General features: G+C 38.9%; 1 protein-coding gene across 2 annotated transcripts in view; it reads left to right on the top strand.

The window, feature by feature from the left end:
• Positions 1 to 7,949, top strand: part of LOC124163377 (ubiquitin carboxyl-terminal hydrolase 40-like) — a 62,245-nt gene extending 54,296 nt beyond the window's left edge. Inside the window, exons 18-22 of one of the 2 annotated variants that reach the window (XR_006865761.1) lie at positions 1,620 to 2,070; positions 2,963 to 3,070; positions 3,385 to 3,512; positions 5,629 to 5,804; positions 7,548 to 7,949. Coding sequence is in view for 1 of the 2 variants with exons in the window: in XM_046540251.1 (XP_046396207.1) it covers positions 1,620 to 2,070; positions 2,963 to 3,070; positions 3,385 to 3,512; positions 5,629 to 5,725 (784 nt within the window). In the remaining variant the exon portion in view is untranslated. Of the gene's footprint in view, positions 1 to 1,619; positions 2,071 to 2,962; positions 3,071 to 3,384; positions 3,513 to 5,628; positions 7,355 to 7,547 lie in introns of those variants that run through there. The other variant, XM_046540251.1, reaches the window with a different exon arrangement.
• The last annotated feature ends 18,723 nt before the right edge of the window (positions 7,950 to 26,672 follow it).

Raw genomic sequence — 26,672 nt, 5'->3', positions numbered from 1 at the left:
GAAAAACTCCTTGTGGAGTCTAAACTTATTAACACATACAGCGCCGTTTCGGTCATTATGACCGAAGAATGAGCCTTTCTTTTGGCCGCTCATAGCACGCCATCGGTCGCAGCTACTTCCGTGCCGCTTAATATGATGTGATTGACGCAGCGTGCATAGCCAAATGCACACGAGAATTCAAATGGAAAGGGTCCAAGTACAGTAGATTCCGTTTAATGGGTCCACCGGTTACTTGGGACAGCCGCTTAATAGGGTGGTTTCCTTCATCAAAGAAAACGAAAGGCATTGATTGCGATTCGTTACCCACCATTAGTGTATTCATAATATACAAATTATTTTGTTTTAGAAATACCGGGTTAGACGAATGGCAATGGTCCATTTTTATCCTCATTTGAAAAGGGCCAGATTGGCGCCCATGCGATGCCACTCCACGTGACGTCACAGGGACCTAGTTTCTATACGAGAAGATAGGAGTTATACGTCGTCTGAGGTTACCATTGCATGCATGAGGCGCAGAGCTCAGGGAAACATGTCTTAACAATCACTTATTAAAACTGGCTAAGGTCGGAAAGTTTTCCTCGTTTGATAAGTTATTAATAATCCTTATTTAAGCCAAGCGCTACCAGCCAGCAGGGTATTAGGCTAGCCGCTAGCAGCCTGCGTTGTATCAGCGCTAAGCCTCGCCTCAAGGTCAACTCGCAGGGCGGGAGGGGGAACCAGAAATACGTCACGCGGAGAGACTTCCCGACATTCATGCTTAAGCGTCGCGTTTTCGCGCGCTTGAAAATTTTCACTTTTCATTTAATCGCGAAAAATAGATATCGTCATTTAAAAATCTAAAAGCGTGAAATACGTACTCCAGGAGTAATAATCTTTCGATTTAGGCAATAAAAAAATAATAGGAAACCACCCTATTGGGGCAGATCTTGAAGAACAGAATCCAATAGAGGAATATCACAGAGTATTCTCCGCTTAATTGGGAAGGCATGCCGCTTTATTGGGCCATGAGTCGGCGACATAGACTCTATACTCGCGACGAAATTAATTTTTTTAATTTCCGGAATAGTATTTTTTTTTATTTTCCTCCTTTGATTTACTCTTATTTTTCACAAATGTTACTATTCTTGCCCTATTTTGATAGCTCTTGTTATTATACTATCCACAAGAGGATAGGACTTTTCTTTAATATGACTTAGTAAAAGACATTCATTCAGCATCGCCCGAGGCTGTGAAAAATATTTTTAACTAAATTGTTATAAATCTTAAAAATTGTAATGAATTACCTAAACTCGCTGACTTATTAATAAAATTAATAGTTTCATAAACTTTTGTTGCATTATAAACATTCTTTAGTCTTCTTTCTATCATTTCTACGTTTGTTTATGCTTATATACAGGATAGTTCGCCTAATTTGGGCAGCCGCTTAATTGGGGCAAAGTGCACAAGTCCCGATTTGTCCCTATTAACCAGAATCTACTGTATTAAAACAAGAGAATAAAGAAAAACATGTCGACGCAATTAGTCTAAAAGTCCGCGGCAGGGAACATGTCAAGCCAAGCTTCCACTGTTTACAGATTGCCTATGTTGCATGTTTTCATGTACATTTTCCTCCTTTTCAGGCCTGATGACGTGGTTTTGGAACTGTGTCATCGCTCTTCCACCCCTGACTCTCTCGTATCGACGGAATTCATATGGAATTGCTCAGTCTACAGCATGAAAGATAAGAAACTGTGTAATGGTGGTGATGTGTTTGAAGAGTCAATTAGCTCGAACATGGTGAATGGCAGCTGTGAAAATGGTGAAGTGCCCAGTGGAATGTCTTCCGAGACCCCAAGTATTCCTTGCAATAGTGCTCCTCTCAGTCCTCCAAGCCCTGCGCCTGTTCAGGATGAAAATAAACCGGGGCAAGAAGAAAATGAAAACAGTGAACTCGGCCCTCTCTCAGCCTTCAAAAGTGCAATCAGTTCAAAACTAGATTTGCATCATAGCAATATAATCCTCGCCAGGTATCTCTCCAACAAGAGGGAATGGTTTGTCTTCCATGGAGCATGCCAAGATGAAATCCAAAGTGTGAGTATCTGTTTCTGTTTGTTGAGATTGGTAGGCCATGCAGTGTATTACACTGACTAATTACTGCAGAAAACAAGCAGCTTTACATGCTGTCACGCAGTGGTGTAACTATGGGGGGGGGGGGGGATGAGGGGGATAGATCACCCCAAAGCCTCAGAGAAATAAAAAAATTATTTAAAACTAATGTCTAGTTTTGACATATTATAACTGCGTCTGCTTAAATTTAATTGTTTTAGTGCAAAAATGATGTGAAATGTATTTCCAGGCATGCTATTTTTCAAAATTTATCCCAACGGGGATGGTGTATCGCCACCCCAGAAGGCTATCCCATCCCCCCAAAGCATAGTCCTAGTTGCATCACTGCTGTTACACATGGGCGTACCCAGCGGGGGACAAAAAGGGGGCTGCTCCTCCCTGCCCCCCCTCCCCCAAAAGCAAATGTAAATTTGGTTCAATAGAAATTTTTGAAAAAATTTTCTTTGAATATAAGGAAAGTGATATTAGTATTTAACATGTAATTAGAGTAAAAATAACTTTTCCCTGAGAAAATAACTTTAAAAACTAATATAGCACTGTTATAATTTTCTTGAAATTTTGGTTTCATAGCCTTTTCTAATTTACAACTTGAATGACCACGGTTTGCCTCCCTCTAGTTTTGATCCTGGGTACGCCCATGCTGTCAATTTCATGAGTGCGAGGCATTTCCCCAAGCATGAAATTTGCCACGAAAACATCATGTGGCTAAGCCAGCATTTAAACCGAGGTCTATCAATGGCCTTGCTCCCAATTCTATGCTACAAGGATGACATTTGCGGTTTTAGTAATTATTTTTTAATTGTTTTAGTAATTGATTTTTTCATGTTTTAATTAATTTCTTTGCGTCCTTTTGTAGTCACCTGGGCGGCCAAAAAAGAAATCTTCCAATAAGAGCCCCTCATCTGCCAAAACAACGCATCATTGTTTATCGAATCTTTCTGATGGGGATATAGTTGCTGTAAAGGTAAGTTGAGAATCTGTTTCAAGTTTATTGGCTTATTTAGGTTTAGGCAACCCTGTCATTCTTTTGTTACATGTACAAGAAGCAATTCCCATTTATCAAAGTATACATTTTAAAGGCTTTGGGTTTTATTTACATGGTTATAAATTCCTTCATTGGTGGTTATGGTGGAAGCAGGACTAGGGAATTTGCTGCACGTCTATAGACATGATGAGCCATGTCAGATTAAATATATTTCAGTGCTGGAGAAAAATACTTAGTTGATTATGCTTTTATGATCTTTCATTAATGACGATATTTCCATGGCTTACTTCCAGAATGCTGAATGTTTGAAAGAAACTGAAGAGCCGAATGATTTTCAGTTTTTTAATGATTTTCTTTCCAAGGAATTTGTGGAAAAAGAAAGTGTTAACGGAAAGAAAAGAAGAAGTGTCCAAAACAATGTGTAAGTATCAATGCATGTAGGAATTTCTCTCAAGCACTTCGAAACATGAATGATATTTTATGCAGCAATTTTCAGATTATAATTTTTATTGGTTACAGATGTTATGTTTAGGGTAATAAATAATCAAATACATCATGAAACTAAGAGGGCAAGGGACGCTTGAAGACTGGATATGTGAATTACGCCAAACATTTGCTCACCCTTGAAAACCTTTGGTTGGGAACATTAGTTGCCCTGATATTTCAAAACATACCTCTATGACCTTTGATCCCCATTATGATCTTTGGAGGTCAAAAAATCAACAATACGGATCTATGAATGGCAAAATCGACTTTGGCACCCTTTAAAACCTATGGTTCGACACATAGGTTTTCACGATGGCCCTACGTTTACGTCTATGACCTTTGACCTCTATATTAATCTTGGAGGTCAATTAGCGGATAATACGGGTATTAGGACAATACCATTGACTTTGGCACCCTGTTAAACCCATGGATTGACACCTTTGTTGGTATGCTATTCTTTTTGCCACCATTATTATGACCTTGACTGTGACCTTACTGAGTCAATGGTTGAATTTTTTAAAATAAAAGTGTTATTTTCGGTTTCCTGGTATCCGAAAACCTAAGAATCAACATATTGGTCAATTAAATTAAGACCTTTTTCTATCTCGATTTTTTAAAAAGTGAAACGCCATAAGGCAAATTCAAATTTTTGGTTTGGACCCACATTGTGAGGTCAAAAGGTCAAAATTTTTCCCACACCAAACAAAACTAAGGACCTTTCCCCATAAGTATGCCAATTTTCATTAATATTTCTCGATGCAAAGTTACTAAAATTAGAGGTAAAAAATGACACACAATCTGTGGGATAGTCTGTATATCTGGGGTCCATCAATGTAAAAATAGAATACAATAGTCACGTACAGAAAAAGCAAATGTAAAGATTAGAAAAAACATGAATTCATGATTGGAAATAGTCATCCATAGAACAAAATATTGGCCCCAGAGATGTTGCTTCGGGTTGCCATTGTACTACTTTGACCCTTAAAAATAATTAATTGTTTATTATTGACTCAATTGATTATAAATTCTGCACCTCATAGTTATGGAGTCTGCATTGAAGACAGAATTGTGGTTGTGTCACTGGTTTGCTATTTCTACTTCTTGTTTATTTATTTATTTAAGTAAATTTCACATATGTACAGCCGTGACGCCAATTTACAGTGAAATTTTTAACAATGACAATGACACAATACAATAACAACATAAAAACAAGGAATTAACCAGTAGGGAAGTATATACATATAACCTTCAATTAGCGTACATAAGGGTCAGAGCTTGTGCAGTGAATTTTTTGCGTGACAGGTGAAAAGGATCTATGGAAGAAGGGAGCGAACTCAGAAGGGAGGAGAGGCGATATAAAGGTGAGCGCTTGGTCAGGGAAATTCCGGGAATAGGCAGATGGAGGAGGGAGAGCGAGCGGGTGGAACGAGTCGGTATTCTAAAATTCAACAGAGAGAGGAGTTCAGGGCAGTCAAAAGTCGAGTTCAAGATGTTGTGTAGAAATGCGATGGTGGTTGGCGTAACATGGTGAAACTCCTTCATGATGCACAAAGGTTAAGAAAAAGACTTTGCTGTTTAACAAAATAAAATATATTAAGATGATGATGCGCTGAATCGAAACCGGTCGCAAAGATATTTTATTTTGTGAAACAGCGAAGTCTTTTTCTTAACCTTTGTGCATCACGTTGTGTAGAAAGTTGAAGTCCGTTTTAAGTCTGAGATTATGCAGATTAGACAAGGAAAGAGAAGACAATACAGCATCAGAGGACATATTGCATAAGTGAGGGACTCTATGCCTAACTATTTTGGCAAAGAAGTGGGGGATGCAATCAAGTTTATGTAGTTACATGAATATAACGATTCTTTATTTGGGTCATCATGTGTACCCTATGGTATTACTTCACTTGTCATGCAAATCATCTTAATTTTATTTTTCCCTACTTGCAGTAGGTATTCTTGTATATAATTTTTCAGTACTAAAATCTTGAAGTTCAGTAGAGGCAAAATATTTAATACCTTTGTAAAATTTATATTACGTAAACATATTGCAGGCAAGAACAAGGCTGTAAGAACAAGGATGATAGCTGGGATGACTCATCCAAAAGGTCGGAAAGAGGTATTCACATCCGAGTGGGGGACTACTCATAGCATGAGGACAGCCAGGCAAACAACGAATCATTCTAACCAAGAGATTTGGCGTATAATCTCTTTCTGTAATATAGCAAATGTATGTATTAAGTACTTTAATTTATGTTAAGTTTGCTTTGGTTTTTACTCGATAACCCCAGAGGCATATCATTTTATGTAAATGAATGGTTCTATTTTTGGTAGTAGATCGTGTTGAAATATTTTTTGATTGTGTAAATACGAAGACAATGGCATTCACCTCTCAGGAAGATATTAATAATTACCCATGTCTTATTTTACTTGCTCAATTATGAATGAATTAGAATATTTGTATGAATTATTCCAGAGGTGAATGATTGAATTATAAGTGGTAACAATATGGATAAGGAGGGTGGTAATAATGGAACCATATCAGAGATGAAAATAAATTTTTAAGTGAAGAGTCCGTGCATGTTGCTCTTAGCTGGTTAACATGTAAGTTCTTGTTTGAGTCTTGATAAACTGCCTAAAGTAAGTCATAATGTAAATGAAGATGTGATTGTCATAGTCTTAGCTAAATATTTAGCTTGTACATACATATATAATTGATATTGTTGAATGTGTTTGAGGTCTTGAACATGTGAAAAGAGTGCATCTAAGCTTAGCTTATAAACCCCATGATCATTCAACTGGCTGTGATATAGTGAAGAATCACACTTGCTTGGGAAGCTGTAAGTATGATTAGCGTGTAAATTTTGAAAAAAAGATTTTTTTTTCTCTAAATTTAATTATAGGTTGTTCATTTTTAGGACAATGCTGTGTTGGGTTGCATTTTCTGGTTGCATTCTTTTGTAAGTCAATGTGAAGATAGATTCTAGTTTTTGTATTAGTTCACATACAAAAAATGATACATTTTTTATACTTTTCTCTCTTTGTATCCTGCAAGCTATTTTACAATTTTCCTAAGTGCAGCTCAGTGTGTTTTTTGTAATATATTTCATGATTTATGCCTTAAGCCAATGTTCGGGAAGCCTATTTTTTATAAGCACATGTGCTACTCTAAAAATTAGGCCTTTGCCTAACAACATCTGAATGGATAGCTTCTTGGAGTATGTCATCTGAAAAGTGAGATTATTTTTTTTTTTGTTTTCTGTTAACTGACAATATATAGGATGAATGTTTGTCTAGTTAATGCTAATTTCATTGTGAAATCACAGAGAATACCAACTTGTTTGCAATAAGACTAGGATGTGAAGAGTTAAATGAAGGGAAGTAGCCTTTGATAAAAATGTGTCAAAAATTATTATACATCCAGAAAAATAAGATTTTGGCTTTGAGGAGTAAATTTTATACATGATACTATAATGCATTAATGATTATCTATTAGTATGTGCTGCATGAGGACTTTTGATTCCTGGTGTAATATTTGAATTTATGTTGAGGACTTCATGTTACAGAATGTGACCCCCAGGAGTATGAATGAGCCGTGAATCACTTTTATAATTATTTGTTAAATATGTTTAGCATTTGTTCGCAGTTTCGTGTAACTATAAAATATTGCGTGAATTCACAAAGGTTTTCCAATTTCATATTAAAATATAGTTTACTGTTACTTCTACTGCTACCCTAATTTCTGACATGATGGACTAAGTAAATAAACTTTTAAGTTGATATGGATGAGTACTCTCATTTTTCATGAAATACTTTTATATGTAATGCAAAAGGCCCTGGACATTATGATCTGTGTGCTTTTAATAGTCAACTGATATTATATTGGCCCAATTATTTCCAATTTTGTTTTTTTTTTATGTTTAAGTATGCTGAATGAACATGCCCTAATAATTTCATGAACACTTCTTCATAGGTAATTGGTGTTTGCTCAGACCTTACAGCAAGTTAGGGGCTTCTGTGTTATTTAATAAGGCATGATTTTACTTTTTCAAGATCTGGGCCAAAATAATAGCAATTTGGGGCTACATTGTCTGAGGCAAACGTTTTCATAAATATGTAATGCTGACTTTCATCGCTTTGGGCTAAATAAATCTATGATAACAGGTAATTGTAGTAGCATAGCTGCCAGACATTGTATGTATGTATGTATTACTTTAAGGAATTGGTGTGTATTTTTTTAGAGAGTTCACACTTGTGTTTCCTTAACTGTTAGTTGTATATAATATGAAAATCACGTTCTCTCTATGACAATGTTTAGCCATTTACTATTGGCTTCCTCAGGGCTTAGAACATTGGTTTGTTAACTCTGTTATATTTATACAATATTAGGGATGATACTTATTATGTATGTTTTAACAGTGCTAACACGCCAATTTTCTAAGCCCTCAGGATGTCAATGATATATGGGGAAACATAAAAATACAGAGAAAGTGATTTTCATTAAATGTATAACATATTGTGGCCTAAACTTTGGAATGGACTTGATTGAAGTAATATTGGTTTACAAGGGCGACATCAATTTTATTTTTTGGAAAAAAAATCTGCAAAAATTAGGACAAAACATGGAATAAGTTGCCCAATAAGATTTTTATTTTGCTTTAAACTAATAATTCAGACTTAATAACACAGACTGGACCACTGAAAATGAATAGATCTAATGAAAATGTGTTAACAAATACTAATCTGAAAGAATCTTGAATTTAGACCACTCAATATTGTGTTACTTTACTGCTTGAAAGTGTCCCCTCTTTTAAAGTAGTTTTAGTGGAGATATTTTCCATGCGAGTAATTACTATCACATCTTTCGTAATTCCAGCCACTTCCAGCATTTTAGATGTACCGAGCCCTTAGCATTACCAAGTTTTTTTTTCGTTTTACACGTAGGCTGTTTTACACAGGGCGCATCATTCTGCAATCTGACCTATGTTCAAAGGTTGCAGTCAAAATAGCATCATGTAAAGCTGCGAATTGCAAAATAGCCCCTGCTTTAAATCCGAGCTCGCATTCTCACAATTTCAAAAAAATTTTGAGTGCTAACTTGTGCAATGACATGCCTTGTGTAAAACGGCGTTAACAATGACATGTAAACTATTAGTTGCTCAAACATCATTATTCCAAATGAGCCCTTTGTCCGAGAGCTCTTGGTCCCCCTGAGGTCACTCGACTCATCCAAATGCATGGTGGTGATTGATCACCCCCTGCCAAACACCCTAGAGGTGGCTCGCAGGGTATTATGTAGATGTAGATGTAGGAGTCAAACTCAGATTTAAAATCCAGTCTGATATGCTACCATATAGTCAGGCAAATAACCTATTATGACTGTACTGAGACTTTTTATTGCATTGCGATAACAAAGTAACTAGAAAGTGTCAAAGCCCAGTATCAATTACTTTTTTTCTGTTCAATCTTCTCCACTGGTTATCTTTTCATTAGATCAGTTAGCATATTCCACACAGGGAGTCTTTTTGCAGACTGTGTCAGCATCAGACACTGTTCTATATATATCTATCGTGCTGCCTCCGATTCTGTACAGGAGATACTAGATGTTTTTGGGTTTTGAACTAGTGCTGCCATTTGTGGCACTCCTATAGTAGGTACTGAACCAAATAAAGGTTGGGCAGTTGGATTCCATTCGCTATCAGTGAAAGACGTTTTAAAGCCATTTTTGCCTGTGCCATTCTATTGACTATTTCCTTTTTTGCTTTATCCATTCGCCACCAACATGAGTGAGATTTGGCCCAACATTCTGTATTTCTATTGAAATTCTGTTTTTCTGGATCTCTATGGCATCACAAATGATTCTTGTTTTTAAATTCCCCCCCCCCCCCCCCCCCCCCGTAGTGATGACTAGATGAATCAAAGTCAATCGTGTGTTCCACAACAGCCAACTGAGAGTTGTTCATCAGCCTGCTTGTCATATGCTAGTTGAGTATTGACCTGGAGTCCTGTCTCTCTGGTGTGTTTATTGTGATATTTTTATTTCTGTTATCGGGTGCAGATGTATCACGATTTTTATCAGAGAAGCACATGTTGCCAATTGTCAAATCAAAATATCAGATACCCCAATTTTATCAATGTGTTGTTTTCTGATATTTTGATTCATTGCCGTGGCATGGGTGAGGTGGAGGCCCTGGGGATCAGTGACGGAGCGAGAGGGGTTTTTGTGGGAAATTGCTCGCCTGGAAATGGATTTTGATGCTATTTCAGCTCTTTATAAACTAGATAAAAGTTAATTAAAAAATAGCAATCTTGTAAGAAAAAATACTATGAAATGTGATAGTTTCACAGCTTATAAAATTTAATGATGTATTATGCTTCTATTACCTATTATTTAGTGAATTTGTTCCTTGAAACTGCACTGAAGTCTTAAAAACTTCTAAAATAATCCTCTCGAAAAAGCATCGAGTTCTCTTTTATCTCTTGAAACTTTATTTTATTTATTTATTTATATGATCTTTTTACACTGATTATGTCGTAAATAAAGCAACTTGTAAAAATGCAGAATTTTTTAATCATAAGAAAAAAATTTCGTTCAAGTAATCTGAGTTTTTTATTACACCTTTTGTTTATGCTTCACGATAGACTCGTTGTGGGGCTATCTAAGCTGGGGGCCCTCGTTGATTGCCAGCCAGGCCAGACTATTCCTGCCTATAAGATAACATATTTCATGGGAAAATGGTACTATTAATAGTCTGTCAATGATACTATAATTTTCTTCGGGAGATCCCTGACATCAGTTGCTGTGAAGGATAAATGAATGTTAACCATTAGACATTTTGTAAGTTTTTGTATACCATATGTCTTGATATTTTATCATGATACATATTTATTGTGATATTTTTATTGGGTGTGTTATTTACACTTGTTATCAGGTGCAGATATATTGTGATTTTTATCAGAGAAGCATACATACATTGCCAATGGTCAAAACTTAATATCAGGTTCCCCATTCATTTTAATTAGGGATGGGGCTCATACAGATAACATAATATGCAGGTACACAGTGAGATGATGTAATTCCTGAAATTTGAACCTCAGTTAACGGACTTATACATTTGTTGCTTGCCCTCACGAGTGGCGCAGCGAGGTGGGGGTTTTGGGGGATAAACCCCCAGAGCTCAGAGAAAATTTTAAGTTTAATCCATTTTACTTAATTGGATCAGTATTACTTATGGAATAGTATTTAGATTATTCAAATAGCTCTCATAAAGCCGCAAAACTCACCATTTTGAACCATCATTCTTAACATTTTTGTGGAGGAGGGCCCCCGCAACTCCTGCTTACCCTGATGCAATACCCCCACACTCGTAAGTATTAGGTAGTTGCGCCTAAAACCCCCCGAGCCTTAATTCATAGCTGCACTCCTGGCCCTCACAGCTGGCTACTTCTTACCCCAAATTTGAGATAACTGAGCAAGAGTGAGCTGATTACTTTTTTCTGATAATAACACTATTTTCTACTTACCCTTTGCGCACGTGCTTCTTTATGTCCCAGTAAATTGCTTTCCCTTGAAAAAACATGGTGACTTTTTAAGACTTATTTGATCTTTTCATTATATTATCATGTTTTCAGTGATATGCAGTGAACTAATTAAAAATGAAATTTAAGAAGTCTTGTCAATGATAAAATTAAGGCAGTCTTTTACTGTCGTTTACAACACTAAGGGTAGGTTTGATAATGTTATTTTAGCATTTTCTATACCATCAAAGAGTCAATGTTGTATCTTGATTATGTTTGAAATTCACTAGCAAGCGAACTGGTTCAGCATTATGGTGAATTAATGAATTTGAATGAAAGAATTTTTCAACTGCAACTGTCTCTCATTGTTCTATTCAGCAAAATGTTAATGGAATTTTGAAATTTGTCCCAAGAAGTATCTCTATGCCTACTTAGATCTTTTATGAAAGCCTCATGCCAGAATTCTCCCCTTGCATTAGAATTTATCTCCAATCAAGGATGCCGGTAGGCTATCTTATCCTTCCTGTCACCACCTGATAACTACTTCGCTCCTATTTGAAATGAATCTATTTCACCACCGTGCACGGTTTTAGTCGACATCTGAGGTTCTCCACCAGTCGTTGCATCTAGTTAGTTCATTGTCCCTCGCGTTGCCTAGTGGGTGGATCGCAAACTTTCGACAAAATTTCTCGAGACAGTCCGATTGATGGGCATCTAAGGGAGGGTTTTATGAACACAAATAATGTGGATCCGTAGGTTGGTTTGACGCAGCTCTCCAATCATTTGCCCTTGCTGTTAACCTTTTCGTAAGCTGGGCCGGAACTAGGAATTTTGTCAGGGTGGCAAAGATCAATTTGCCTCTGCTGATCCCCCCAACCACAAACATCAAGCTATTTCCTGAGATGCAGTAGTTGAAATTACACACTGTACGTATGTATGCTATTAAGAAGTTTATTTATGCAACATACTTCGTTAATATCGTTTGAGTTACATTACTTCTTGTGGGGTGTCTTGTAATGAATAAAATATTTTGGTATACAGTGTCAGTGTCATTAAGTTGAGAAAATGTGCAAAAAAATCTAATAATAAAATCTGAAGATTCAAGCGTGATGGAGTGGAATTTTTACAGAGCGAAATAAATATATGCAATTGTCCACGATTTTAAAATTTATTACGACCTAAGTTTCAATGTTACTACATCCGATGAAGATGGTGTTATTTAAAGTGATATTTGTAATATCGCTCACAGGCCCAGTTTATCCATCTCATTCATTCAGTTCATTCATATTCAAGAACATATAAACCGGTGACAATCGCATTCCTAACCATAAACAAAATATTCTGCTGCTTGGTAATAGGTATCCATTTACATACATTACCGTATTATAATTTTGAAAATAGTAAATAACTCCTTTCAATATACTTTTTAATTTTTGACGCCCCCTGAAATCCGCTGACCGGGGCAGTGTGTCCCCCCTACCCGCCCTTTTATAGTTCCGGCCCTTAACGGCCGTCTTTCATGTTTCATGACTTGTGTATTGCTGATCGTTGGCCTTCCTCTTGCCTTTTTTCTCTTTTGACGACTGTCTTCATTTGGCCATCTTGTCTTATGAAATGGCCAATAGGGTAGTTTCCGTCTTCAAAGAAAACGAAAGGCATTGATTGCGAATCGTTATTCATCATCACTGTATTCATAATATACAAATTATTTGGTTTTAGAAATCCCAGTTTAGACGAATGTTAATGGTCAATTTTAACGTTAATTGAAAAAGGCTAGATTGGCGCCCATCCCAAGTAGCAAAATCTTATGTAAAAATTATTTTAAAATATATTGCGAAAACATTTTAAAATGACTTTAACATCATTTTGAAAACATATTAGCTTTCTCTGTTTCAACGTTACAAATCTTTTTTTCACCATTTCAAAATGATTTTAACATAAGTTTAAAATATGTCCTACCCTTGTATAAGCTATGAAATATAGATTTTAAAATAGTTTAAAAATATGTTGTAACTAATTCAGCCTCTTTTAAAAATGATTAATTGCTATGTTAATATGATATAAGTAAACACATGTTTGAAATTTCGAACTGTGCCAGGAACACTAAAAAAAATTTCCCACTTAAAATTATCCTAGCGTCAACAGACATGAATGTTTTGAAGGAAATGGTACATGCATCGTGACAATTACAGAACCTCCTTCTCTGCGTGCTTTCACGGAAATCCCACCACTTCCATACACACCTTGACATCTTGGAAATCAGATGTCAGAGTTTGGATTAGAAACAAATTCATTCAAGAATCATGTATACTCAGTGGTTATCCCTTTTTAGTATGCAATAAAGCACATATTGAGAGTGTTTTCAGGTGTTCCTTGATTGCATTCTCGGATCGTTCACTGTCCATTTTTTGATGATATGCCTTCATTTTGGGATATTTTTCCCAGAAATTCATTATTTTAAATTTCTAGAAATATTATGGAAAACTGCCAAAAAATACTGTTTTGTGGATTTCAAGATGGCGAAATTCAAACTCACTTTTGAAAAAAGGGATTCATTTTTGGTAGACTAAGTCTCCAAAATCATCTGTATTACTTGTTTTATGTAAAGCTACCTGTCAGTTACCACAATCACCTCCAAGGAATGAGAATGTTTATACTGGTTTATTTTATCACACTGGTATGACTAAGATTGAAATGACCTAATTATTTCAAAATTATGTTAAAATGATTTTAACATTATGTTAAAATGATTAGAAAATAATTATCAAATTATTTCAAAATTATTTTAAAATGTGTGTAAAATAATTTTGAAATTGTTTTAAAATAATGTTCACATAATTATTTTTCTGTGAAATTAAAAAACGAACATTTTTGGCAAAAATAAGCCATTACTTCCTGCATATCCAAGAATATACTATCAACAAAATGAGATCAAATGGTACAAGACTTAAAAAGAGCAACGCCTAATACATTATTTTAAAATTATTTTAAAATCTTGAAAAAGTCATGAATTTAGCCATCTTATGATATTTTGATTTTAAAATCATTTGAAATAATTTTAAAATCATTTTTCAATATTCTTTTGCTACTTGGGATGCGATGCCAGTCTACGTGACGTCACAGGTACCTAGATTCTATACGAGTAGATAGGAGTTTTACATCGTCGAAGATTACCAATGCATGCATGAGGCAAAGACTTCAAGGAAACATCTCTTAATAATCACCTATTAAAACTTCCCATGGTCGGAAAGTTTCCTTTGTTTGATGGGGTACTAACAATCCTTATTTCAGCCAAGCACTACCTGCTAGCAGGGTACTCAGCTACCTGCTAGCAGCCTGCATCGTATCAGCGCTCAAAGCCTCGACCCAAGGTCACCTCACACGGCGACAGCTGGAACCAGAAATACGTCACACGGACTTTTCCCAGCATTCATACTTAGCCGTCGCGTTGTCGCGCGCTTGAAATTTTTCACTTTTCATTTAATCGCGAAAAATAGGTATCGTTATTTAAAAATCTAAAAGCGTGAAATACGTACTCCAGGAGTAATATTCTTTCGATGTAGGCAATTAAAAATAATAGGAAACCACCCTATCGAAGCGTCCTCCATCTTCTCCCCAGGATTTGCAGAAGACTTCCTTCATCCCACTCTTCTCAGGACTTCCTTAATATATTCACATAACAGGCGTTATTAGCGTTCTCAAAGGTTTATTGATGAATATTTGTTTAAGGAAACGCAGTCGTCGTCCGTGTCTCATTAGACTTCTGCCTAATGACTTTTTCCGTCAGCTGTTCGTCAGAGGAAGGGAAAGGGCCAATTTTATGAAAGCGCTTCCGTTGTTCCTGCCTGGAAGATGGTGCCATGGGAAAAGATGCTGGCTAGCCGATCGATTTTGTTCGTAGAAAGAAATTTCCATGGCGCTCCATCGGGTTTTGAGCTCTGCTTCATCATCTTCAGTCGACAATCCTAAGATTGTACAGACCAAATTCCGCTCTCCCATCCGCTGACCTTTTCATAGCGACGTATTTCTTCTCTTTCACATCCTTCATAACCCTTTGTCCTATGTAACTCATTCGGGGCCGTCCCTTGCCCTTCTTCCCTTCCACCTGTCCTTCAAAGATTGTCTTCATCAGACCTCATTATGTGGCCAACTAAGTTGTCCCCGCTTCTGCTCTAGGTTTTTAGGAGGCTTCTGTTTTCTCCCACTCTTCTTAGCACTTCCCTCATTCCTTATTCGGTCAGTCCATTTTATCTTCGTCATTCTTCGGCAGCACCACATTTTAAATGCTACCACTCCGGACTTCTCTGTATCTGTCCATGGGCGTACCCAGCGAGGGGCAGGAGGGGGCAGCTGCCCCCCCCCCTCCCCAGAAGCAAAAATCGCAAATGTCTTTAAGGAAAACAATATTTTTCGAGCAAATGATTTTTAAAACTAATAAAGATCTGTTACACTTTCCTTTACATGTTGTTTTCATCCACCTTTTCTATGCTTATATCTTGCCTATAACTTGAACAAGCATGGCTTGCCCCCCCCCCCCCCCCCCCCTAGTTTTGATCCTGGGTACGCCTTTGTACCTGTCAACGTTCAAGTCTCGCTCACATAGAGAAACGTGCTCCATGTGTAATAGCATCTGATGAATTGTTTCCTCACTTCTATACTTGCATTTTAACCTGTGAGTAGATTCTTATTTTGGTAGAAGCTACTTTTTTCTACACAAAAAAAAGAGGTACGCACTGAAGCGAGAGAAGATTTTATCTCTACAATGTTCCAAACTGCGTCCTCTACCCTATGCCCCCATGTAACCTCACCCCCTGGGACGTTAGAGTGATACGGTTGTAAGCGATCCACCTCCCCGTAAAATCCACCGATTTGTACTCCGTTTTTTTCCGAGAAACTCCCTATTTTTTGTCTGGTTAAAGCCTTCCTCGTAGCCCTTCCAATTCCGTCAAAACCAACGTCTTCGTTTCAGGTTACCAAGTTCGTTTTCTTGAAGGTAAACAACTGGTTCAGTTGCATCTATACAGGGCGGAGAAAAGTTATATCACGAAATTTTAACCCCAGATAGTTGATTCCAGCAGGAACCGAAATAACGGATGATGTTTAGATCGAAAATTTGCCAATTTTTTAACTACAGAAACTTTAAGCCAAGCGCTCCGATCGGCCGCGAGCTTGCCCTGTGCCGAATGCCGTGGATTCATCGCGATCTCCGGTAGGCAAAGCATTCGAAGTCGTGAGTTGTCCAGAGAATCCGGCAACCTGGCAAACTCGCGGCCAATAGGAGCGCTTGGTTTTTTTTTTTAATGGTGCGTTTTCGATCGAAACGTCACAGGTATTTTTGGTTCCTACTGACATCAGCTATCCTGGGTTCAAATTTCGTGAAACAATATGGTAGACGGTATTCCTCTTCGCTCCGGCCTGCTCAATCAACCTGCTGAATTTCCTCCATCAGAACTATACAAGGCCTATTTATCTTCATTTTATCCACTTCTTCAGTCTCCCCCTTCTCCGCCTAATTTAATCTTTTTCCCGTTCACGTAACACCGATTTCAGCTTCTACTGCCCCCTCTGTACTCGCTTCATCCGTTTGGTCGTCGTATTCTCTATGCCTCCGCTATGAGTTTCTACATTATTCCAAGAACTCCCTTGTCTTTTTTATGTAAATCCATTTCGTATTTTCCATTCTCCAAGCATCCTTTATTCCAGGGAATAGAAAAAATATTTGAAAATATAATCTACACTTGTTTTATGAGTATATTCTCTGATTTCATGCGAACCATTTCTTTTCCGATGTCTGTCTGAAATATATACTTTGACAAGGTATGATGAGGTATTTGGAGGAGACTCTTGGGCGTACCCAAGATCATAACTAGGGGGGGCAAGCCATGGTCTAGTTGGGGGCAAGCCTAGTTGTGACATTAGTTTATGAGATTATTTCCTTGAAGAAATAGTTTTATTTTAGTTACATATCGTATACTAATACTTATAATTTTTCTTGGGTTAAAAAAAAAATGGTTGAATACTTTCGTTTCAATTCAGTTCTGAATTTTCTTAAATACTTATTCAATTTTTGCTTCTGGGGGGGGGGGGGGGGGGGCAGCTGCCCTCCTGCCCCTCGCTGGGTACGCCCATGAGGAGACGACCGAAACTTCATAGAGTGCCCTAAAGTATTTGACCTGTCCAAACCTATCTAGGGCCCACCTAGAGCTAGTCCTGCTTGTCCAAGCTATTTTTTAATATTTTTCGCACCCTAATTCATCATCATCATTAGTTACCTATCCTAAGATTGGATTCCTCTCTCCTATCCGCTGACCTTTTCATAACGACGTATTTCTTCTCTTTTGCATCCTTTATAACCAGCTCAATGTAACTCATTCGGGCCCGTCCCTTGCCCTTCTTCCCTTCCTCCTGTCCTTCTACGATTGTTTTTCCATCAGGCCATCATGTCTCATAATGTGGCCGACTAAGTTGTCCCATCTTCTTCTAAGGGTTTAAAAAAAACTGCCAAGTTTATCTTTTCTCCCACTCTTCTTAGCACTACCTCACTACTTACTCAGTCGATCCATTTCATCTTCATCATTCTACATGATGTCTCCATGCTTCTGAGTTTCACCGCGTGGATTTTCTTTGCGACGACAGTTTCTCAGGTATTCCATCAGCACCATATTTTGAATGCACTCTTGACTTCTCTGCTTTTGTCAGCGTCTAGTCTTCGCTGTTATACAAAAATATCCTCATATGTATTATCCGATGAATTTTTTTCCGTACCCCAATGCAAACTCTTAATTATTTTCATTTTTACCTTTCTCAGAATTAATGTTTGCATCCTGAAAGTGATCACATTCCAAACTTAGGTTTAAACCCATTCTTTCCGTGTTAACTTACAAGTATGGATTCCCTTTTTCATGTATATGGACAAGAGGTTAAGGTAATTCGTGCGCTGAGTCGCGAGCGTGTCACGCGTGTACGAACTCATCGGTCGTATATCTCAAATGTTAATCTCCTCCCCTCTCGCGAGTGACGGTTTCGTCGCTTCACTTTCATTTGTTCGCGTATCGATCACCAAACTGCGCTCCGCTCTCACGTTCCGTTATATGAATTGGATTTCTGTGGAATTTATCGAGCATGTGCGAAGTTGCGTGTTTACTTCCACGTATTCTTTTATGTTGATTGATTCTCGCGTTGTTGTAAAGCTTTCCAGTAGCTATAATATAATGAAATGATTATATGAAAGTTGTTTATATTTTTGCGTTACCTAGATATATGCATCATCATCTCGACAGGTATTAGCTTGAAATAAAAATCAGAGCGTGTTTGCCTAAGCGATGGAATGGAAAAATTTGGAGGAGTACGATGATCGCGAAGCAAGATTCAGCTACATCACTTACTCAGTGGTTAAGCAAGAAGGTTGTTTAGGATAAATGAAGGTAGAGTTCACTCCAGACTACTGTCTGTAAAAAAAAAGCAAGATACTCGAGTTTGAGGAGCTCTAGCGTCTAAACGAAGCAATCGATTTCAATTCAATAAAAAGCATAGGAAAGAGAATTTAGTTCTACGTTATATCATGTCCTTTAAAAATTCTTCGGATCAATAGTATTTCCTGTACTTAATTTTTTCTCGAAAAAGTACCCGTTTTTTGCGCGTAAAATCAAGGTGCCCAGCTTTGAGCGCTTGCGGATTCCCGTAGTTTTCGTTCCTATAACTTGCAATTTTGATATAAAGAAGCCACATCTATTACTAGCAGTTTGCCGAAAACAAATTGTTTATACTACAAAAATTAACGGAGTTGTTGTAAACAACGCAAACCTCTGCAAACTTCGAAACCAGTGAGTCAATTGAAAATTGATTGGTATTGTTGGTATTGGAACTAAATTCTCTTTCGTATGCTTTTTATTGCATTGAAATCGATTGCTTCATTTAGACGCTAGAGCTCCTCAAACTCGAGTATCTTGCTTTTTTTTTACAGACAGTAAGCCACAGGCGTATGATGCCACACAGACTGGTAAAAGGGGCCATCCCTTTCAGTTGGCCACCTGGTAATTATAGGTTTTTTGTTTGGCTGTGCCCGATGTATTGCCCCGAAAATCAGGTTTTGAACCCATGACCCTCCGATTAGTAGCCCATTTGTCTACTCAGTGGGCTACCAGGCTCCCAGATGTACTTTGTGTACAGTTATGTTTATGCATGATAATGGGGTGCCTTGGTTGAGGTAGGCCTTTCGTTAAAACTTTATAAAAGTGATGATACCTCATAACATTATGCTTTATCTTCATTTTTGTACGTCGTACACAGGTTTTTTTCCCCAATGGCGATCACTTTTGGCTGGCAAATAGAATAATGTGATTGTCAAACAAGTTAATTGTAAGAGAGGACTATCTAGTCCTAAATTCGCTTGTGAAATAAAGACGACATTAATTAGCTATTGCAATCATAGAGGAACCTCTATAATAGCAATTATTCCATGCGGATGGTTCAAATAAAATAAATCTTCATTTCATTGAATAGCATCGCCTCATCGCGTAGGAATTGCAAAAAAATAGATAAAGGCGCAGGGAAAGCATTCAAAGTCACGAGTTATCGAGAACATCCGCCAACGGGACAATAGGTGTACTTGTCTCAAAGTTTCTGTAGTTTAATAAATGGTGCGTTTTCGACATAAACGTCATTGGTATAAATTATGGCTCCTACTGGCATCAGCTGTATCTACAGAAAATCTGTGGAATGTGCTTTTGTGGGCTCATAACATACCACAACATTTATGGAGTATTCTTCCCCTTCCGTAGATACAACATATTATGCTTTCGCTGATGGTAGTCTTCATCGCTTTGGTGACGGCGAGGGTTTCCCCCACCCCAAACCTTTACCTATCCTTACCCTGGAGGTTCACATCGCGGCGGGGCTTCCGTTTCGTACACTCATTCCTCTCCACACCCCTCCGGAAGATGACTGGGCTAATAAGTTTTTGGTACTTGGTTCCCAGCCCTGGTGTGTTCTACACAGGTCTGGGCAATAGTATTTCAAATACAAGTATTTCATTTCAAGTATTATAATACGTATTTGAAACACATTTGTAATTTGCATGTATTTTGGCTGAAGAGATGGTAAGGGAAGCGTGGGATGAGTTAGAAGCTGGAGTAAAAGTGGGAGGAGTGATGTTCAAATCAGTGAGATTCGCGGATGATCAGGCGTTGATCAGCCAGACAGCGAGGGGGCTTCAGGCTCTAGTGGATGCGTTATACGAGCGTTGCGAGGAGTATGGGATGAGGATTAATCAGAAGAAAACTAAGGTAATGCGGTTTTGTAAAGCATCACGAGCGAGGAATGTTAGACTTAAGATAAAGGTGGGTGGTGAAAAACTTGAGCAGGTTGAGCAGTTCAACTATTTAGGCAGTACGTTAGAGGAAAACAGATACAGTAGTAAGGGTATTATGAAGAGAATTGCATTAGCAAAGGATGCGTTCATGAACAGAAAGGAGCTTCTGAGAGGTTCGCTATGTAAGAATTTAAGAAAAGGTTAGTGAAGAGTCTGATCTGGAGTGTAGCGCTTTACGGTGCAGAAACGTGGACACTTAGGAAGGAGGACGAGAGAAGACTCGAGGCATTCGAGATGTGGGTATGGAGAAGAATGGAGAAGGTGAAATGGACGGAGAGGATAAGGAACGACGAAGTGTTGGACATGGTGGGTGAGGAGAGGCAGCTTTTAGATGAGATACGGAGGAGACAGAAGGTATGGATGGAGCGAGTACTTAGCGAGGATGGGATGTTGAAAACAGTGTTAGAGGGAAGAATGTTAGGTAAACGAGGGAGAGGAAGGGAAAGCATAGGATTTTTAGATAGAGTGAAAGGTAGGAGGTCTTATTGTGCACTGAAGAGGGAAGTGCATGATGTAAGGGGAGGCTCCCGGAATTCTTCTTAAGCACTCCATGGAAACTTACCTTAATTGGTAGAATACTTTAATAATTTCGATTCCGTTTTTTTGGTAATTTCCCATTCTAAAATAAAAAATACATTTGTGAAATGCTTTTGAAGTAGCTCTGGTAACACTTCTGTAACATTATGCTTCAGAGATAACTTTGTTTTCGTTAGAATCGTTTTCCTCATGTTTGCAACCATCCATAACGTGCCAAGACAGGTTATATATTCTCTTAGTTTCCATGCAAATGCATTATGCATTTAAAAGGTATTTAAAATACTAATTTGTTGTTAGTTCTTCAAATACCCAAGTCAAAGGTATTTTGTATTTCAAATGCATTTGGAGCGGTATTTTGTATTTGAGATACTCCTATATAGAAGAGAATTCAAGAACAAAATTATGTATTACTGTTTCCCTTTGAGGTGAGTGTGATTGATCAATCTTATCTACGCGACTGCACCACACCGAACCGATCCCCGGTAAGATGGGAAGTATGAGAAAGTAAAAGAAAGGTGCTATTTCGCACTCGTCCGACCGCAACTTGAATATGCGGCGAGCATATGGGATCCGGTGCAGAAAGACTTAAGTCGTTAACTGAATAAAATACAAAGGAAGGCAGCGCGGTTCGTAAAAAATCGCTTCGGGCGTACATACAGCGTCACCCAGATGTTAAGCGAATTAGGCTGGGAGCCGCTGGAGAATCGGAGGCTGCGCGCTAAGCTTAGATTGCTTGAAATTTTGAGAATGGATATCTTAGAGAGCGACTTAGAGGACATCATATTATAGCCCCACTATATTTCTAGGTCCGACAAAAGCGATAAATTAAAGAGAGATGTTTTGCCGAACGGATAGTTATGGGAATTCGTTTTTCCCACCAACCATATAGGACTTTAATAAATTCTAGTGGTAATTTTGTTTTAGCATTTGATTTTTGTATGTAAACGGCTGGTGTCCTAACACCCCCTGCCACACGCTTCTTCAATGGGCTTAGTATGTATGAAGGTTTGCCGTGGTGCGGTGACAAGGTAGCACTTTTGATGGGGGGTTGAGAAGAGGAGGGAGTCAGCGTCGCCATGGAGATGGAGGGGTGGCCGTCTGCAGGTGAGGTGGGTTCGTGGAAGGGGATTATTTTGCGATCGTCCCGCCCTCCCTATTTTTATTTTCGCAGGGTCCTTCTCTCCTGCTCTTTCGACTCCCACTCTTTCCACACCCCTCTCCCCCACCGCTACCCCTTCCCCTAATCCCCCCCCCCCCCCCTTACTCATTTTCGTTCGAGCGTCGATACTTATATTTTTAAGGTAATCGATATCGTTGTATGCATCTTTTCCAATGAATATTCGGAGCGGAGAGAGCGTGCCGTCGCGAGAAAGGAAAATTATATGCGATCAGGTAGCATTTGCCGCAAGTAGTGGTGGGAAAAAAAACGTTTTTTCCCCCGTGGACGTTTTAAAACTTCGAATAAAAAACATTTTTTCGTATAATAAATTTTTTTCACCTTTTTTTCTTTTCCTGCATTAAAATTTTACTTGTAGAGCCATTCCCTCTCAGCATATGCAATAGTTTATATAATTTCCGATAAATATAAAATAGAATGTTATCCTTTGGGGATGGGGTTGGTGTGATGGCTAAAGAATCGCACTCTGTGGGCTAGGGTTCATATCCCGGCGGAGGCAGAGAATTTTCAGGTCCCTGTTTGGACGTTGTGTGGAGGACATTTCAAGCGCAGCACTTAGTCCGTCGGATGGGAGTCCCTGAGCCCTTTCGTTAAGAGCAGGCTAAAGCCGACGCCGGGTTTCTCTCCACCCTTCCTTCCATACCCTTCCCTCATGGTGCAAAAGACCTCAGCTGTCGGTCGCCTCCTCCAAATACCATGCCATGGTATTATCATTTCTAAATTCATGCCGCTCCAAAAATACCTCGTCTTAATTGTTCAAGTAGCGGCTCCCAACGTAATTCGTGTAGAAGCTGTGTAAAGTTCTCTGTTTGCTCGTGGCATTTATTTAGGTATCGCACAACTTTCCTTTGTTTTTTTTCCTAGTTCACGAATGAAGTGTTTCTGCGCCACACGCTCACGGTGTCTTCGCTGAGGGACCGACGAGTGAGAAGCAGGACCTCTATCACACTTTTCTTAACCGAGGACTTTCATACAACACGCTCGACGAGTCTAGGCATCTCAAGAGCTCCTCCACATATATCCCTTATGTGTGTCCCCTTGATAATTTCGAAGTTATTTTAACCCCCAGATATTACACTCCATCTCACTCACTCACTGATTAAACCCGAAGGTTGGTTTGATTAGCAGAGGGTAGAGCTCGTCCCGGACTATACCACTGGCATGTAAACTTCACACATTCAGGGTAGAGGGGCTAGATCCCTTTCTTGGGCCACAAGATTTTGATTTTGGGGTGTCCCAAGGCTTCAACCGGGTCTTCAGACTTCATCTCATGATTTTTTATGTTAGTATCTGCACCAATAGTATCTCCTTAAGGTTGGACGTCCGACGCAATAAATGTAGTTGGGGTAACGCAGAGGTAGGGGTCAAATGGCCGCATAGCGGGTGCTTTCCATTCATGCGACTCACGCGTCGACTTGTGTCGACTCGCGGTAACTGTTTTTAACTCTCCTATTCCTGTGCGTTACCGTTTGTTGACTTGTGTCACAACAGTCGGCGTCACACACAGAATGGAACACGAAAACCGCGACGCAAGTTGACTTGTGTCGGCGTGTGCCAATGAATGGAAAGCACCCAGCAGTGAGGTAGCCTGGAGGGAGATCCAGGAGGTCCGGACCCCATGCCCCGAAATATAAAAGCACAATTACTATGTAATTAATAGTAGCGGGCGTAACTTGGTGGAAATCCATAATCGCAGGAATAGAAGGATCAACAACTTTGCTATTTCCACATGGTAATTTATTGAGACCGACCATGGTTTCGTTACAGATTAACATTATCAAGGTGATGTATGGTGATCCTTGATAATGTTAATCTGTAACGAAACCATGGTCGGTCTCGATAAATTACCACGTCGAAATAGCAAAGTTGTTGATCCTTCTATTCCTACAATCACTATGCTTCATAAATGAAAACAAAATATTGAAAAATCATGAAGTTACAAAAGATTTCTTTGACGAATGATGTTTTTTTGATTGGGAAATGAGTTATAACTGGTTTAAAACCCTCTACTTAGTACTCTGTTTTTTAAATATTTTCCCCCAGTTTTGGACCTCCACCGAACGAAATTCCTGTCTACGCCACGGCCCCACGGATGCATGTCAGTGGTTATCGCACCGATTAGATGGATGTGTGGGCAGAGTCGCTGTACGGATCAGGAGCACGGACCATTTGAGGGGCTGATCAGGAAAGAATTGATGTGCAAGTGTCGTGCGCACGCGACGTGGAACGAACGAGTATCACGAAGCGGGCACAACTTGGGGTCATTGCCAATCCGTCAGTCCACAGATGATGCACTCTTGCAAAGGTTTTAAAATCAGTTTTTATTTTTCAAACTCCACTTACACCATTAGAAATATACACCATTACACAGCTCCCTCTCCACCACTTTCCGCAATGGCGTCCCGCACAACAATCCCCCCAACCAAATCAACAACCCCCAGACAACCAGCCATCATCAACAAACCCTGGGCCTGCCGAGCCTTCTCCATCCAAACCCTTGGTGTTCACAACACAAGTAGCGGATGCTGAAGATCATTCAATGGATAAGATGAGATACGAATAGTTGAACCGAAGGAGAATAGGGAAGGAAAGGTAACTGAAAATTATAATAAGGTAAGACGTGATCACGAGAATAGAATGAATAAACCAGGGATGGGAATAGAAACGAAAGTCAAAACCAGTAAAATTTCAATAGTTTCTTTCTCGGGAGCGAAATGTAGAAATGAAACGAAAAAGAATTAAACCCGGGGAGTTAAACTCAGGGTCGAAACGAAATCGGAGTCAAAACTACTTCGGATCGAAACTAAACTAAAACTCTCGGACGAAACGAAACGCTGATAATGTTTCGCATCGGAGGGACCACGTGGTTCACCTTCGAACAGTTCAGTTTCGACCCAGTGGCGGATCCAGGATTTCTTTCTGGGAGTGGCACAAGCAAGGCCATATCCAGGATTTTGTTCAGGGGGGGCACAAGGATACCTCGTTATACAAAACGAACGAAATGATAATGGGACCGTATTAAAATTTAGCATATTTTTAAGGGTCTGGGGGGGGGCACGTGCCCCCCCCCTTCTGGATCCGCCTATGTTCCGACCCGCACACCAAGTACGAACAGAGGCGCCGACTCCATGAGGCCTGAGGGGGCCCGAGCCCCCCCAAAAATTCGTTACAGATGTGAGGAAAAAATGTGTCAGGCTAGTCAATTTTTCCCGGAGTATCCAGATATCGAGATTTGAGTGATCAGGGTTCTAATGTTGATCGTATGACTCTTCTAAAATGCTTTAAAAACTTAAAATTCGCTACTTATAAAATTTACCGGGGCAAGGTCCTCGGTTTGGGCCCCCCAATATTTTTTGTAAGTCGGCACCCCTGAGTACGAAATATGGTTGAATGAAGTAGAGGTTCGGCCTACCGCCATTGTATGCATGGGGCACTCATATGTTGACCTCAAACAGCAGAACGGTGAACGAAAACTGGCCATTCGATTTTTAAGCTCTATGTTTCAACCTCTCTACACGTATCTCACACGTAATGGGTCGAAACTATTCCCTCGAATCCCCCTTCACTCAACTTTTGGGATCGAAACTCAACTATGAGCAGCGGAATTTCGATTAATTTAGTTTTGTCCCGAGTCGAAACTAAACTCCTTGGTGATTTTAATTTCGTACGAGTACGAAACCAAACCGAAGCTTCGTATTTTCGTTTCGCTACGGGTCTAAACGAAACATTTTCAAGCACGAAGTATGGTTGAATGAAGTTGAGGTTCGGCGATTCTTCACCCCGTGCCAAACACCCTAGAAGTGGCTTACAGGGTAAATGTACAATGGCGGATCCCGGATTTTTCTGAGGGGGCACCAGAGTCTGACAGGAAAACGGTCTTCTCATATTTGGGATAAAAAAACTACATGCAACAATTTAGCTACAAAATGTGCTCTTAATTTTATTATAAAAGTTATTAATATGGAAATATGTACAACTTTTATATTAAAACATCAAAATTATTAGTACATGTATTAAAAATCTGGTCTATTTATTGAGCGTCTGGGGTTGGGGGTTCATGCCTGCACCCTAAATCCCCGTGTCCTCGGTGGTAAAAAAAAAAACACTTTTTGGGGCACAGAAACTATTATATTCACTTTTAAACACTAATTTAAGAATATAAACTCTTAATATTGGCGCAAATACAGTTGATGAAGTGTCCAAAAATGATCTTAATTTAATCCATAAAATTACTATAAAATTCCTCACCTCAAGTAACGGAGGGGACTTCACTATTTGCAATTTAGACTCTGCGATTATGTCGGCCCCGACAGCGGCGGACCATATAGTCCTCACCTTATAATTCTATAGTCGCGGGTTCGAATCCTTCCTCGGTGGAAAACCAAATTGTAGACTTTGACCTCATAAGAATCCAGGGACAAAGCCTCCCAAGGAAACCAAGGACGGTCATAATCGCCGAACTGTTAAGTATGTAGTTATAACAATAACTTCTCAAT

The sequence above is a fragment of the Ischnura elegans genome, chromosome 8 (genome assembly GCF_921293095.1).
Source record: "Ischnura elegans chromosome 8, ioIscEleg1.1, whole genome shotgun sequence".
Classification (NCBI taxonomy): Eukaryota; Metazoa; Arthropoda; class Insecta; order Odonata; family Coenagrionidae; genus Ischnura; species Ischnura elegans.
This window is presented reverse-complemented; position numbering and strand designations above follow the sequence as displayed.